Source organism: Anabrus simplex, chromosome 2, assembly GCF_040414725.1.
Source record: "Anabrus simplex isolate iqAnaSimp1 chromosome 2, ASM4041472v1, whole genome shotgun sequence".
Classification (NCBI taxonomy): Eukaryota; Metazoa; Arthropoda; class Insecta; order Orthoptera; family Tettigoniidae; genus Anabrus; species Anabrus simplex.
Genome location: NC_090266.1, coordinates 9408446 through 9426509, shown reverse-complemented (window position 1 = coordinate 9426509; position 18064 = coordinate 9408446). Strand labels below are relative to the sequence as shown.

At 38.9% G+C, this 18064-nt stretch overlaps 1 protein-coding gene across 3 annotated transcripts in view; it reads left to right on the top strand.

Moving 5' to 3' along the window:
- The window catches only part of LOC136863899 (mitochondrial potassium channel ATP-binding subunit), a 789801-nt gene that overhangs the window by 667798 nt on the left and 103939 nt on the right, over window positions 1-18064 (top strand). For all 3 annotated transcript variants that reach the window (XM_067140310.2, XM_068226044.1, XM_068226045.1), the window contains one exon: window positions 16978-17152. In XM_067140310.2, the coding sequence (XP_066996411.2) occupies window positions 16978-17152 (175 nt within the window). The remainder of the gene's footprint in view (window positions 1-16977; window positions 17153-18064) is intronic.

Genomic DNA, 18064 nt, shown 5'->3' with positions numbered 1-18064 from the left:
GTCTTCTATGGATGACTGTTCAGCAATTGCCCTAACCATCTTATCGGAGAGAACACCAATTGCATAGGGATAAATGATCTGCAAAATTTGACACGGGGAAAGAGAAAAAACAAGGGCATGATCCTGAAACTCAACTAAAAACCTTAAGAATGAAATTACGTCACTGGTAGAGTTAACAGAAAACTTAGAAATACTTCTGAGCAACATTGCTAAAGGATGGGGCAAACTGCTGAAACCCGGGGACGTAGTAGGAAGGGGTCTAAGTGGCGTAGAAGCAGATTCAGAAGGAGGATTATTTAACACGAAAGGTGGAATGGACGTGCGACGATCGGACACAGTTTCTAATGGGGCAGATGTTCGTTGGGTAGCCTCCGCAGTACTACCTCCTTCCTCCTTAGAGGAATCCTCCCCACTTACGATATTTACTACCATAGGCTGGTCGGTTTTTGGAATAGCAGATCCAGATAACAAATGGCTAACTTTACTAGACATTTTAGACAGGTTTTCAGCAACAGCACTAGCTTCCTTCCCCTGAAGGTCATTTAACTTCAGTGACAATAGATCACATACCCTATTATAAAAGTGGTACAATTTGGCCTGTACTCTTTTGAGTTGATTAGGAGATGGATCATTTACTTCAGAAAAACTAACTACAGATGCTAGCTCAGTAGCATTATCAGTGATCGTGGAGAGAGCGTCATCGATCTCTTTTCCTCCCAACGTCGGGGTGGTAATAGGCAAATCAAGGGAATCTTTTAACTTATTGGTGTCTATCGCAACCGTGCCGCCAGATTGAACATTCCTGATCGTTAATTCATAGATCAATTCCTCCTAGCGCAAACAGCCGGGATGGAGGACGTCGCGAGAGCCGGACATGATGACAGAAAAATTTTGAAAAATTAAAAAAAATTCCCAGCGACTGAGAAAATTGTTAGAGTACGAATAAAAAGCAGTGTTTAGCCGTCAAAAGGGGCTAAATTGAGACCCATTCAACCACGCTCTGCTACCACTTGTTACGGAGTTTTGTGGATTTGCAGAGGTGAAAGAAGGTGCTGGGTGGAATTGGTCTCAACTTACGAAATTAAAGTTAATTTAAAACTTTAACAAAGGTTATATTTTCTTTTAAAAATCAACAGATAACAACAACAGAGTAACAGGTACCAAGTAGCAGGAACAAAATTAAGAAATTACAATAGTTACAAGATTTGGGCTTCGAGCCCCAAGATTAATTTCTGAGCTCTCAGCTCACCACCACAATAGCTAAAGGGCAGAAAACCCCTAAGTACAAGGAGCACTTGCTCCTAATTACAACGTGAAGAGGGAAAGATCAGACCCGCTCTCAATTTTATAAGCCTATCCAAGGCTACAACAAACTTCATTTCTATCTGCCGTTAAGGCGCACTAAGAAACAGGGGTATTTGATACCCAACCTACAGGGCCTTTACATGAGGAAAATAAAACATCAGGTTAAGTTACTGGCCCATAATACAAAATAGAATGGAGGCGCAGCTTGCACTCCTAATACACCTTTTAAAACCTACTTGGCACTAGGGCGCTTACGCAAGGGCTAATCCCATACTAAGGAGGTGACACGATAATAAAACGTTATTACATTACGAAGAGAAGAAAAACGGTTATGAAAACATAGTCACCTCAAAACAATATGAGTGGGAGCTCGAGAGGGTTAGGCACTCTCTATTCCAATTTGTAGTTAAAGAGACGGAATTTTTACCAAATGTCTGTTACATTAAAAAAAATATGTTACACGAGAAAAGCTTCGAACCTGCCCCGAGGGTTAAACTGCTGAGCTAGCAAGAAATAAAGTTATTAAACGGCCATTACCTTGTGGATGAATTGCTGCCCAAAGAAAGAGGCTCTTCCCGCCCCCTGCTACATAATCACAAACTAAGCAAGATGTCGATGAAGTGGCACCGAGACAAGAAAATCAGCAGTTTAAATACCCTCGTGGAACATTCGAGACCTTTCAATAATGAGTACCCACACCCCCCTCAACTTTATTGGATAGCTTAAAGCAACATATTATTGGTCAAAAATTAATTAGAGAAATTCGGGATTGGCTAAATTCAAAACAGGCGGAAAGAGAAGGGTTATACTGCCAACCCAGTAAATGACTGAAAGAAATTTAACAAAGAAAAAACTTATGAATACCAAATTTCTTCAAAAAAAAGTTCCTTCACTTCGCACTAGGGTGCACAATTATAGTTCTTAAGTAGTGCCATCTAGAAGAGAATGTCCACACTTCTTGATACGGAATAAACAAACACAAATCAAAATAGACACAGTTCAGAACACTACAAGATTACCAAATTTACAGTAGTGACATCTTTTAAGAAATAGTAGAATTAGTTCAGTTTTCAAGGTTCCAAACTTCTCCTGTAGAGGAGTTTAAACTGGCGCAATATTTGAATTCGCGGCATGGAGGTGTACCGCCCGGTACAATCTGCCCTAACAGAATTCCTGGATAACACTCTACCCTGGTTCCTGTTCCTCCACACACTTTCCCAACATGTCTAATAGTTGAATCTCGCATGACCAGAGCCTCAACCCCACCCACAACATTTGATCCCTTTCCCTCCTTGCCTCCCCTATCTTTCCTGACGGCTGCAGAAGCTACTTCCTCCTCCCTTTTCTCCCTCCCATGACCCTGTTCCACCTTTCTTTTCCTATCCTCTACCCTACATTTCCCTTTCCTACCTTTTCATTTCCTCCTACTTCGCTGTTCCTTACCTTCCGTCTGTTGTTCTACTTGCAGTGACTCGTACCGATTTCTCACAGACACCTGTCAACTTCATCCTCATCTGCACCCTCACGTGGTGAATACACTGAGACAATTCTTGTCCTAATTCCTCCAACTGACAAATCTACCCACATCATTCGCTCATTTACGTGCCTAACAGAAACTATGTTGCGTGCAATGGTATTCCTGATAAAGAGCCCTACCCTACACTCTGCCCTTCCCTTTCTAACACCCGTCAAGTACACTTTATAATCTCCTGTCTCTTCCTCGTTATCTCCCCTTACCCGAAAATCACTTACTCCTAGCACATCCAGATGTATCCTGTTTGCTGACTCAGCCAGTTCTACTTTCTTTCTTCCATAAGCCCTATTAATATTGATAGCTCCCCATCGAATTCCATTTAGTTCGCCAAGTTGTTTCCAAGGAGTCCCTCGCCTGTCAAATGGGAGTGGGACTCCGTTACTCCCATAGGTCCGAGGCTTGCTTAAAATGTTCTGAGCTCGGTAAATTCATGAAGCTGGATGATACCCTACTTACACATAGTCCAAGTGAGGATCTCTTTAACGGGTTATGGACCACCGGTGGATTGTATAGTCCTAGCCGCCTGAGCACAAGGAGGGCCATGACTCAGAATATGTCCGAGATGCCCACTCCCATTCCATAGCAACTGGTATCCCAACTCTCAGGACCACTTACTAGGCCAGTCAGCCGTTGCCCGTGCGTCACGAATTAGGACGTGACTACAGTAACCCACACCATCACCATGAACCACACCATGACAAACTACAAAGCGTGCAAAACGGCTGTGTTCGCTGTATATGTGACCTACGTTACTTTGACCATGTTATACCTGCCTACGATGAACTCAGTTGGCTAAAACTCAAACAGGCGCCGTAATCTTCATGCTTTATGCCTTCTTCATCAGATATTCTCCTCGTGCTCACCTCCCTACTTGTACAGTCAGTTTCATCACCTCTCATCCAGTCACAGTTTCGGAACAGAGTCGAAATCTGGTACACTCTTATCTATTCTGCCTCACCGCACCACACGATATACGCACTCATTTGTTATTCCTTCGGCACGGCAATGGAATACACTACCCGTCTCTGTCAGAGGAGCCTCAACGTTGTCACTGTCACCGCTACCTACTAAGTAATGCTATGGAAATATTGTAGATTAGGCTTCCTGAAACTATAGACTTTATATAATCCCACTGTTATTACCAAGGTTAATAGAAATTAGCTAATCATGTCATAATTGTGTAAATAATCATCTTCATCATCATCATCATCATTCTCCTATTTTCCCCTATTTTTATTTTTTATTTTTATCATAATATTGTATTGTTTAGTAGTTGCACGATGTTTCAATTGTACTGTAAGTGTATTTATTTCAGTTTTGCACATGTAGATACTGTATTTTCTGGTTAGATGGAAAAGAGGTTCTTATGGCCGTAATCTTCCCAGACAAAATAAATCCATTGTATTGTATTGTATTGTAATACTACTTTGCCAATGTTAACACCCCATTTGCTACTCTACATGCTTGAGAATCTTATGTAATTACATTCTGTACAAGGTTGCTATCAACAATTGAAGCTCTGAGAACTTGTCAGCAATGTGGTTGAGTGGTTAAGTTGAAGAAGGGGACTTGTCAACTGAACATGTCCTTTTCTTGTACGGACATGGGTGAAGTGGTTAGATATTAGTGGGAAAATGGCAAGCAGTGGTGAGAAAGGAAAGAAAGTGATAGTAAATTTAGGGGTAAGGAACATGTCAACTGGAAAGGACAGAAGATTGCAAAACATGTTGTTATTCTGAGATATTGTTTATTAACAGTGAAAATATTTCAACTGATTTACAGGTTGTCTATTGAGACAAAGGCACAATTCAATAACATGCAAAGCAAGAATGTGTTGTCTGATTGTACCGTAGTCACCACAAATACGACGACCACGAGATAACAGTATACGCCACAAACAAACGAAATGAATGTTTACAATAACTCAGCAAGGCCCTGGTGGTCTTGGCTGTCACCGGAACAGCTGGCGAAGCGTGAAGATGTGCTGGCAACCACATTTTTGTGAACATTATTCACTGTTTCAGATTAAAGTTGGTTGTTAAGAGGAAACTCTTTGCAAATGAACTTTTAGTGCTCTGCATGTTGTTAAGTGACCTTGCTCAGAAAGGAGCGTGAGAAGCATATTAATAATGAAAATCCTGTAAGATCCTGATGAGTTAATTGAAGAGCTTTTGCATTCCTTCCCCTACAGAGTGGTCTCTCAATTCACAAGCTTTGGCGAGTGTTCCTTCAGAAATATGAACTTATTGCTTCAAAATATCAAGGGAAGCCCAACTGAAGAATCGGGTTTCAAACCAAAGGTGAAAAATGATTACTTTTAGGTTTTTTTGCTATGGGCTTTACGTCGCACCGACACAGATAGGTCTTATGGCGACGATGGGATAGGAAAGGCCTAGGAGTTGGAAGGAAGCGGCCGTGGCCTTAATTAAGGTACAGCCCCAGCATTTGCCTGGTGTGAAAATGGGAAACCACGGAAAACCATCTTCAGGGCTGCCGATAGTGGGATTCGAACCTACTATCTCCCGGATGCAAGATCACAGCCGCGCGTCTCTACGCGCACGGCCAACTCGCCCGGTACTTTTATGATTACCACAAGGACCATTTGAACTATGGGTTTGGGAAGCCTTATGTGGACATGTACAGTAGGCTACATGAGAGAACTTTAAATGCAAAATTCAGAGTGAAACAAATGTATGATTGAAGGCAAAGTTAGAGAAAGAACTAAAGCCCCATAAATTACGAGAAAATGCATGTTTGAACAGTACGAAGAAGTGTCAAGAGTAGTCTTGGGGAAGAGAAAATATTGTCAGAAATGCCTGCATTTGACTTCATGCAAAACATACCAGTGCCACATATACCCATTACAGAAATGTTCTGTTATAGACAGCCATAGGTATATGTTTTTGGTGTGCACAGATTTCTGGATAACAAGGCCTTTATGTATATACATGACGAGGTCACAGCTAAGAAGGATCCAAATGAAGTGTGTCACCTAGTGTGCGGATGGTGCAGTTCTGGTATACTTCAGTATGCAATAGTCAGCCATATATTCCCTACACGTGGGCATGCGACAGAGATTTCTCCTCTTTAGAACTGAAAAGGAGAAAGCAAGATATGGTATATACTCATGTTCAATGTTTTGATATATAGTGTACATGTTGTAAGGACATGGCCTTTGCTCTTAGGGGCATTTAGATCCATTCTTAGAAAGACCATTACTGTGAAAGGGCAAAAGTTGACAGTTACTTCATACAAGTTGTTTGAATTTTCTTCAGCATCCAAGTGTGTGAACGTTTCTAAATATGCAAGTGGTATTGTAAGTCATGATTTTTTGGCTTGTTAAACCAGGAAAATGTCCAAATTTGAACAGTATACCTGTGGCTTATACAGATTTAGCTAAGGCTGATGGTAATGCTAAGATGATTGAGGAAGTGAGTTAAACAGCTCAGTACAGTACCTCCTGTACTACTGCATGTAGCACATTTAACATAAATAAAAATGTAAAAAAATAAATGATTTCAGACTTGTTTTAAAACTCGCTCGTGTTTAAATCAAAATGAGGACTTCTCAGCCACTTTCATTGTCATTTTAAAAACCTATTTACTGCAAAACCTCACCCATATTACTCACTAACAAGTTCAACTTAAGGTATTTCTGCTAATATTTAAGAAAGAAATTACTTCAATTAGCAGTAACACAACCTGTGAAGTTTTTTGTGTTTTTCTCAAAATGTAAAAAGCGTGGCAAGTCCCTTCTTTGATCTCAGCTACTCAATTATAGAACCCACAATAGTCGCACCTGGCACTGCATTTAAATAAAATAAATTTCCAATTTCTTTGAAATCATTTAAGAAAAGGCTAGGAAAACAACAGATAGGGAACCTGCCACCTGGGCGACTGCCCTAAATGCAGATCAGTATTGATTGATTGATTGATTTATGAATAACAAATGCAGTGTTCCATCATGAACTTGCAGTGTCCTTTTCCAGCCAGACTTCTGTGCTAGTGCAAGATATCAGCTTTTCTCTAATAAATACTTGATTAGACTTGAGGCTCACTGCATTGGCCAGATAGAATTGTAGTTCCCCCACATTTTAAAAATATTCTCTGTACACTTCTTATGTCGCTCAAATACTTCAGCACATTTTTAATAAACACAAGGAATGCACCTTATTTTAGTTTCAATCTTTAGGAGGAAATTCTTTAAATTCTCCTTTTATGATGCACTTGTCATTTCTAATATCACATTGTGAAAAATGCTTGTTACTGACAATCAAGTATTTTTAGACCAGTGAACTTGGTTGGCATTTTTCTTAGCCACTGAGCCTTTAATTTTTTATTCTTTGTGAAGACCAAACATAGAAATAGTCTTACAGCTACATTACGAGGCATCTTGCACTGCAGGTTAGGTAACAGAATCTCAGACTTATCTGAAACAGTAACACATTGGAATCAATGTAGACAAGTAATACACAGTTCAAAAAATTAGGGGAATGTATGCCATGCTCCACAAAACAATACACCCAGGTATATTGCCAATTAAACCTCTATTCTTTACCGCTGAAGTATACTAAAGAAGATCGATGGATTCGCGTTCATTTTCAGAACACATATGGAAATGTTCAAATAGGGGTGAAAACAAAGTGATAACAGTCCTCCAGGGTGGATTTTTATCACAGTTGGAGAGCTTCAGTATGGTATATGTCCTCCACGAGCATTTATCACAACTTGGCACCTATGTGGCATGCTCCGTATAAGTCGACAGAGGTCACGTTACGGTATCAGGTCCCATTCTTCAATGAGAGCCTAGTTTTATAAGGCAATATACGTTTTAATGATATTGAATAGGTGGACACTTCCTACCCTTTGATGGTGTTTTGGTGATGCGCGCTACATGAGCCCTGGCATTGTTGTGCATGAGTACGAATTCAGGGCCAACACCGTGTGCAGCAACCAACACATGCTGTAGCAGTATCTGCTCGATGTACCCCGCAGCGGTAAGATTACCACGGACGACGACAAGATCCGTTCAGCCATCAATACTGATGCCACTCCACACCATCACAGAACCCTGTCCAAATCGGTCGCCTTCCTGGACAATATTGAGCATGTACTGCTCACCACGGCGTCTCCATACATGCTGATGTCCATCAAGCTGTGTCAGGGGAAATCTGGACTCTTCTGTAAACAACACAGGTCTCCATTGGCGAAGTCGCCAGTTGAGATAGGTACGGGCAAACAGAGGCGAGCTGCGTAATGTTGCTGCATTAAATGGGGCACTCAAACAGGACGTCTGGGTCATAAGGACACTTCTCTTAACCTGTTTCTTACTGTCTGGTCAGACACCTTGACTCCAGTGGCCCTCCTGAGGTCTTGTTGCAGTTCTCTGGCTGTTGCTGAACGATGCTGCAACGCACAGATGGTCAGATATCGGTCATCCTGTGGAGTTGTCGTGCATCCATGACCTTGTTCAACCCTCCTTGTGAACTGGCCTGTATCACTGTAGTGATTCCACAAGTGGTGAATAACTGATGGAGAGACATTGAGATTCACAGCAACATGACGAAAAGTCCATCCTTCCTGGATCAAAGTGACGGCCCTTGCGACTTGAACCTCGTTAAGATGTCTCATGGGATGTGCTGGTTTAAATACAGCGTGCTCAGATGACCGCAGTAGTCTGTGTACATCACAACGACACACGGACACACCGCTGTTCACTTTGTTTTGAAGGGTCACCTAACAGTCTAATACAGATGGAGTATAACCTCAATTTGACGTACCTTGAGTGTCTAAGGTCTCAAGGTATGCTGTACAACCATTGAAACCCCATCTACAAAATTAACGTTCATATACCAGACGTTACAACACATTTTCTCTTAATATTTTTGAACTGTGTAATTATGTATGTATGTTCAGTCTTCAGATATCTGATCAGAAAACACAAACATGTTGATTTTCGCACTCAAACAATAATGAAGATAACTGATTTATAAACAGACTGGCTTATGTACCCCTGCTTCACTACGGAATTCTACATTGTATTCAGAATTGTAGGTTAGGTAGTGTACACCTTGTGAGCAAGGCTGTATTAAATTGCATAGCTCTTACTGTTACCCTAGAAATGCGACGGGAAAGTCACCAAGCATCTTTTCTCATATGAAGACTGCGTTAGGGAGTTTTCATTGTAATGATAGGCCCGCTTGCCTACCATCAGTCACAATCAGATTAGAGAATTTCATTATAATAGCAGACACTCACTCTCCACCTGCCTTTTAACATCCTCAGAAAGACTGTCTTAGTGGTTTTCCCAACTGAAATGAACATAGTCATTACAATGACATCAGCAGCAATCGCGTGAGCAAAACCAATGATTTCACATGAAATACTTGATCAAACGAAAAACAACACATTTTCTCACTTAACGAACAGTACTACGCTGCCAATCTAACAATCCAAAGTCCCAGAGCTGGAATACCAGGCCGCAGACAGCCGTGATCCGTGAACACTCGTAGTCTTTTTTCGGGGAGGGGGTTCGAATAGTGGAGAGTCCCACGACAGAAACTATGCCCGTATACTAATCTGCTTCCTAGGAGTACCCAATGAGTCGGAAAATCTCAATTCGCTACACTGGCGGTGGAGAAATCTGGCAAATTTTTCCTCCAAGCCAGAGGAGAAACCTCTTCACTGCTAATTTTGAATAAAATGAATGTAGAATTTAATAAAAGTGAAGAGAAACAAGCTCTTTTTAAGAAACGGCTCTTTTCTGGGCTGAATTGTGAGTTATTTAATGAATTGTGGTGTTATAATTTGGAATATGCCTAAATTGTAAATTATAATTCTAGACCAGGTCATACTACTACTACTACTACTACTACTACTACTACTAAGTGAGGCTCTGCCTTAAGTGTGCACACTGCTCATTCAAAACAGCACGCCAGAGAAGGGATCAATACTATGATAAACCAGTGTGTTGCGTACCAGCAGTACGGTATCAGAAAGTGTATGAACCAGAGGAATGACGTGCTAAAGAAGAAAGTTTTCTATTTCCTCAGCTATTTTCCAGCAATATTCAGTCAGGCTGTTATACTTCGTATGCAGCAGTAATCCCATCTATCGGAGCGGCAGCATAAGAGACAAAGGACATCACAACAAACAGTGGTGAATGTAATGAAATTGTTGATAATTTTATGGGCTATCAATATTGTAGGCCTTCACATTTAGTTTTCTTCCGACTCTCAAATATCATGCTTGTAGTCAGTGCGGTAAAACTGAATAAAACATAAATGTTATGTAGTTTTTTTCTAAAGGGCCAATAACATAGGTACTTAAACATTAAATTTTAGGTGCCTTCCCCTAGATTACAATTTTATCCAGGGTGAATTCAATTGTTTATAACTTAGACTGTAGTTTCTTATTCTCCCTACTCTATATACCAACTTTCATTAAACTCGGTTAACCCATTTTCTCGTGGCTCGGCGTCGATATGGTTTTGGCAACAAAAATACAAATTCATGAATATCTGTGTTATCAAAGCCTGTACGGTAACAATGTATGACATAAATGATCAGAAATTTAATTCTACATAGCTTATGTAGCATTTGTCGATAGGATCGCTAATAATATAAATATTTGAAAATTAAATTGTAGGTCTTCCCCTAAACTACCATTTCACTCAGCGAGAGTAAAATGATTTATAGCCTAGATTGTAGTGGCCCATCCCCCGACTTCACATACCGATTTTTATTAAATTCTCTTCAGCCGTTTTCTCGTGATGCGTGTACATACATAGATACATACAGAGAGACAGGCAGACAGAAATTATGGAAAAGTAAAAAGTGCATTTCCTTGTTATTATGGACACGACTGATACAGAAATACCATTCTTTTCAAATTCTGAGCAATGTACAGAAAAAATCGTGAATATATATATAGATAATACAAAGATAATATCTCATCGAACATAAGGCAGTAGGTGAACATCTCATAACTAAGTTGTATTTTTTCAGTGCACGTTGCTCACAGGGTTGAAGTGTGGTGTGAGCAATGACTGTGGGATACATTACCAAGAAGAGATGGAGGCAGAAAGAGGAAACTTGTAAAAGGTGGTGTGTTTGCCAGCATTTATAAGTTTGTGAATCACGTTCAAGCCAAAGCTAAGGAATATGCTAGTAAAATGAACATTGTTTTCAAAAACATGTGGTGAAAGTGCTTTAGTTGAGTGTAGAGAAGGGTGATGTGTGTTTAGGGGGTTTGTGTGAAGTCGGTGAGGATTGTGACCCAAAAGACATACTTAATGTTGATGAAACAAGTTCATATTTTTCAAAATAATATTAATATTTTTAAAGAGGAAAATAAACCAGTGGAAGCAAGGAGTTAGTTACAGTTACAAGTACTGAAAGCCAAGGTGGTTTAAATCTGTGGAAAGTCTTCCAGTGCAGTACAAGACTAATAAGGCCTGAAAGGCCAGTGAACTTTAGAGAAATTGGAGAGTGGCATAGATCTAACAGGAGTATCTTCTTTTTTATCAATAACTGCATGGCCCACTTCAAGACATCAGTGGTGCAGTGTATAGATCAAGGAATAAAGAGAAAAAAATATGTTATTTGAAATTCCCCCTCTTTCTCTAATGTTTCATTAAACCAGTCTATTGTTACGTCACCATAGGGGTAACGCTTATGTAAACAAAGTAAAATCCCTGTAAATGTACATGAGTGTGCAGTGGTATGAAAATAAGAGGGGCTGAGTGGTAGAGAAAGAGGGGGAATTTCAAATAACATATTTTTTTCTCTTTTGAACCAGCGGAAAGATATAATTTTTTATACTCTAGCAAGAACAGTTTAGTAAGATTTTTGAATACAGATAGAAAAACTGTACAGTTAAAAGGGAGTGTACAAATAGATATCAATTAATATTTGAGTACAAATGGTGAGAATGGAGTGCACAAATAGATATAAATTAATTGAGGGTATAACAATTATATAAGATTTTTGACTAGAAATTAAAAGACTGTACAGTAAGAATGGAGTGTACAAATAGATATGAATAACTTTAGGATATACATTAATTCTAAAAACACAGCTTATATCCTAACAGGAGGGCCAACTTGAAGAAAGGTTGAAATACTGTCTTTAAAGCTTGCAGATGAATAATAAATAGCATTCCAAATATAATAATTAATGCTAACAGCAATGCTAATGATAAGAAGCTCCTTGAGAAATGCTATGATGGATAACTATGTAATACAAAAACCATTACAAGCAATCAAAGTACGTGTTTAGAAGAAATTAGTTATAAGAAATTATGTTAACATAAGAGTGTGTAAAGATCTGAGACGTGAAGAAAAAACTTATTCCAAGGGATCATTGTAGAAAGGATGTAAAGGAGAAGGCATATAAGTCTCTGGTAAGACCCCAACTAGAGTATGGTTCCAGTGTACGGGACCCTCACCAGGATTACTTGATTCAAGAACTGGAAAAAATCCAAAGAAATGCAGCTCGATTTGTTCCGTGTGATTACCGACAAAAGAGTAGCGTTACAAAAATGTTGCAAAGTTTGAGCTGGGAAGACTTGGGAGAAAGGAGAAAAGATGCTCGACTAAGTGTTATGTTTAAAATTATGGTCAAAATGAAAATAGTCACTTGTAATAAGTGGTACAGTATATTCCGAGCTGTTATTAGAGAGATAACGTGGAATGACATCAGTAGACGAATAAGTTTGAGTGGTGTCTTTAAAAGTAGGGAAGATCACAATATGAAGATAAAGTTGGAATTCAAGAGGACAAATTGGGGCAAATATTCGTTTATAGGAAGGGGAGTTGGGGATTGGAATAACTTACCAAGGGAGATGTTCAATAAATTTCCAATTACTTTGCAATCATTTAAGAGAAGTCTAGGAAAACAACAGATAGGGAATCTGCCACCTGGACAACTGCCCTAAATGCAGATCAGTTGTGATTGATTGATTGATTGGTTGATTGATTGATTGATTGATTGATTGATTGATTGATTGATTGATTGATTGATTGATTGATTGATTGATTGATCTGTGATAGTGCAAAAAAGTGACAACGGACAGAAAGTAACTGAAGTGTCTGTATAATCTGTGCAATTTGCTTTACAGATAGGTCTTATGGCAACGATGGGACAGGAATGGCCTACAAGTGGGAAGGAAGTGGCGATGGCCTTAATTAAGGAACAGCCCCAACATTTGTCTGGTGTGAAAATGGGAAACCACAGAAAACCATCTTCAGGGCTGCCGACAGTGGCGTTCAAATCCACTATCTCACAGCTGTGTGCCCCTAACTGCACGGCCAACTCGCCTGCTACCAACATCTTCTCAAGCTCTCAAAATAGTTGAAAATTTAAGATTTGTTGAATATCAAGCAATGTTGGCAATGGCTTGTTTCACAAAATAAATTAACATGAAGATTTTGTTAACGGTGCAAAGCGGATCTCGTGTGTTTTTAATTACTGGTAGCTTTTAATTGCTCGACTACATCAGCTTCATGTCGGTAGAGTTATTGCCACAAAACAAAATTCTGACACCTTGGCATTTTTGAAATCCACAAAGTTTTTAGTTGGATGTAAAATTGTTAATTGTAGAAGAAACTGTTTTCACATTGCAGCAGGTGCAGTGCATGTTAATTATTTTCTTTTACTGCTTCAAACAATGCTGTTCTGTTGCACATGTCCCCCTCTTTCACCTTGATATTGGGTAAGGGAGGTCTTTGTTCTTCTCGACGACAATCTGGTTGCTTTCTCCTCTCGGTCATATATGGAGTGGAAATGGTTTGTGGTCGACACATCCGTACAAGCTGAAGCTTCCCATATTTCGCAGCCGAAGTGTTGGCCACAGGTTTCTGGCACAAAGTTTGCTCTTCTTATTAAGGCAGTATTACCAGGGATCCAGCTCACTGCATAATACAGGAAGATCCATGATCATTTTTAAAAAACTAACATAAAGCTACTAATTGCAGTTTGAGTATTAGTTCTGAATAATCAGCAGGACTTAAGACCATGTATTGCCCACATTATTGCCTAGCTAAGCCCAGCCAGTGAGCGAGAGATCCCGAGGGGGACCGATCGTTCATTGGCTATTGTTTTCTAGAGGCATTTAAGGGAAAAGGGTTGATGACCAAGCTCAAAATAAATTTTAAAAACAACACTCTGACATTTATTAACATAAGCAAATCACAAATAAAAATATTCTGGCTGATATTTTTTTTTAACATTGGAACTTTCATAACATCTATTTCTTCCTCCTTCTTTGAGAAGCACGTATTTCTTAATAGACAGCCTTACTGGTCTGTAACGAAAATCAAAGAAAAATTAGGCCTACCGCCTTAAAAATCAAAATATAATCGGCTGAAAGAAATTCAGAAACTCAATAAAGATGTTCACAAAATAACTTGATAACTTCTTGCTAGTATTTGTACAATAAAGTAGTTAAAGGCTTCATGACTTTGAAGTAGCCTCCACACGTGGTTTAAGCTGAATTCTACAAAGTTTTATCATTTAAGACATTTAACACTGGTCCATAACACCAGTATAAGATTTGATAGAAAGTCGAAATTAATTTCAAAAAGTTCAAAATTAATTATTTATTGTTTTTATTGTTATCAATCTCTCTCCTTATTTAATTAACACGTTCTTCACTATCACACGATCGTGTTTCTAATTCCTCACATCATCATTCACTTAGCAATTGTCATTAACATTCCAAAATAATCATTTTCCAATTAATTATTGCGACTCATTATCACCAAAATTCAAAGTAATTATGCAGCTAGTGAACATCTACTTCTTATCTTTGCATAGCATTTATGTTTCAAATTAATTTCAAAAGACTTCAAAATTCAAATATAAATGTGTTAGAAAAACCTTGATATCCACGTGTGAGCTAGTAATATTTCATTTTACAAATCGATTGCCTTTGTGAAGATAACGAGATGATCTTTCCTTTTAAATCACGTTCATCAACAAAATAAATCCTTTCCTAGTCTTCCTAGACTTAAACTTATCAAATTTTCCCTTAAGGGTACGAAAATTATTTCTTAAGGTAGCACACAACGATGAATGTAATCTGCGTCGTCACTAGCACATGACCAGATCAAGTTAAATAGAACAAAACGTGAAACAAGAAAAATACACATATTTACACACACACACACACACATTCATACTGGGAAACACGTATTTTATATACAATATTTACATCGAATCCTATTCCTGCAAGTTTACTTTTGATTTTTAGAATGGTCAGGGCACGTCATATCCAGTAGGAGATAATTTGTGTACAGAACTTCTTCTAAACATTAATGGTGACTAGTGATCGAAGTTAGGGATATCACTTGGGTAAGAATATGCTTCTCATACAGATGGAAATCATCTAACTTTTGACATAATAATTGAAGATTCCAATAAAATCCGTAATCACTACCAGCGCATGGGTGATAAGTTGATACTATCGCGTCCGTGAGCCTCAATCGCTTTATTATTATTCCCTGTCCGTGAAATACACACGCAACACGTGCTCCAATAATTATAATTCATCTTGTGCTCCCAGTAACACAAGAACAAGTCAATAATCATAAATAACTCATCCAATAACTCAATTACCTAACAAATATCCCGCAGGATTGGTCATATTCCAGACACTTCATAAAGAGAGCACATTCAATCTCACATATAAGGAATCTACTGTAAAGTTATGGCTCACGAGCATTTAATTCTCTTTTACCCGATCTTTAGTCATTTTTATTATTAGTCAAGTGATTATTACATCTACTGATCCTCGTGAAATATCATAAAATCAGACGACTCGATCCTAAGGAATGCAAGTGATCTTGAAAAGACTCTAGTTTCGACCCTATCTCACAAAATGTACACATAAATTCAAGTCCGATAAAATTCAACATTACACAAAAGTAGATTTATCGCGTGCTCAGTGATTTTTAAATATTTAGCTGAAAAGCACGGAAAATCATCCAAAGACAAACTACATGTCTACTCTAACAGGTTCAAAATTTCATTCACACATGTGACTCGTCTACCACGACACCTTAAGAATTGGAAAAATGAAATGCTTCTAACTACAACAAAAGTAATAGCTCTACGATTTAAAGAAGAAAGACCTCTAGTTTACAAAAAGATGAGACAGTAATTGAATTAAGTGGTACTCAAGTTTTAGATGAAGTTCGATCTCCGGCAGCAGTCAATCATTCCAGCATTTTCCCGGTCAGTTTCCTTCCCATGACCAGAGACGCCTCACATTTTAGAGATCCATGGAGACTTATCCATGTTGTTGTACTGCAGCTTTCAAGACGACTTCTATTAAGTTCCGGACGTAAGCTGTAACTGAGATGGCAAGAATAAATATGTGCACAAACACACGCAGAATTTTGATAATTCTTCTAGATAGCCACTTAACTTGGATTTTAAGAAGATTTTTACTCCGTAGGAGTTAGCTAATTAGTTCACTGAATTGTTGGCAGAACGGGCGTCTGCTTGCGCTGAAAATTACTCCTCCACGTGGTCGTAGCAAGTACAGAATTTTCAGAATGCAGCGTAGAACATTCAAAGCAGAGTAGAACAGTCAGAGAGTGATTTGCTCGTAACGAGGCTTTTTATATTCTCGGCTCGGGAGGCGTGTATTCCAACCAGAACTGTAATTGGTCATCAGGTCTCCTTTAATTGGCTCAGACTATTCTGGAACCAAGCTGTCTGTCGTTCGCGCGTGTCAGGCAGTATGGACACGTCACGTGATTTGCTTTGGCCTTGGTCGAAGCTCGATCAATACGTCGCCCCTCTGAATAACGAAACAACTTGTTTTCAGCTCGCCACACTACTTCCCAAATGACAAGTTACTGCTCCAGGCAGAAAATAAAAATTTTAATATCCGCTTGTTGGAAATATACTAAATATCGCCATATTTGACGGGGACAGTATCATCAACGTCCTTTCTGAAAATTTCTCTTTTATAACATGAAACACCCAAGATGCATAAGTGTATAAGCAGTCCAAATATAGCCATAAGTAATAAAAGGAGTTGTCAGTCCTGGTCTGATATATTCCTATGTAATAGAGAACCTATCAGGCTTTGAACATTATATATCTGAGTTATTGAACTTCTCTGTTTTAGGTTCTATGATGTCGATGATGGGAGCATCACTATTGATGACATAGATATTCGAGAATTGGACCCCACCTGGCTTAGAGGCAAGGCAATTGGTTTTATTAACCAAGAACCTATACTCTTTGCTGGCACTATAATGGATAATATACGTTATGGGAAACAGGATGCCACCGATCAAGAGGTACATGAATTCTGTGTTTACTAATTGTGTTTTGTTTTGTACCTGTCCTACTCCTCCACTCACCACAATTTCTTATTGGCTTTACGTCGCACCGACAGAAATACGTCTTATGGCAGTCATGGAATGGAAGGAAACAGCCTTAAAAGCCCCAGCATTTGCCTGGTGTGAAACTGGGAAACCACGGAAAGTTTTTTCAGGACTGCCAACAATGGAACTCAAAGCTATAAGCCCCAAACCATGCAGCCAGTCGCTAGGTACACGATTCTTACCTCGTCTTTCACGAGGAAACCTACTCTATTCGCTACACTATGACCAGTTTATTAACATAAATAACAAAAAGTGAAAATGAAATAAACAAATGAGGTAGGTTTTATTATAAGTTTTATCGTAAAAATGAACTATTTTTGAGAGCAGAATCTCTGAATTGAAAACAGGAAAACCAAACATAAGTTTAACTGTGCTTAGTTATAATGTGTAATAAGAGTTCGTAGGAACTATAATTTAAGCTTCATACCCTAAACCTCTAGGTATCTGTTTACCCTAAACAATACATGAATTGTACACATAAGATTTTTCCTTTATAGTGTACCTGTCCAAGTCATCAGTACATGAACCAGTTACCATTGTTCATAAATATGACGTTAGAATGGAGCACCATCGGTGAGCCTCGTACTCAGCCCGGTTGTCGAAGCCTCACCCTCCCCTACTAGAATAATTCGCCAGCTGAGTCGGTATCGCATTTTCGGGTCTGTAGACCGTCCGATGGGGCGGTAAGTTCTTTAGTAATAGTCTCTATAATAGGGGGAAAAGTTAATTATGAGAGGAATACTATTTCATTACTAATGAGAAGAGAAACTATATCTTGTATAACAAATTTTACTTATACTAGTGAAACACATATTATTTATATGG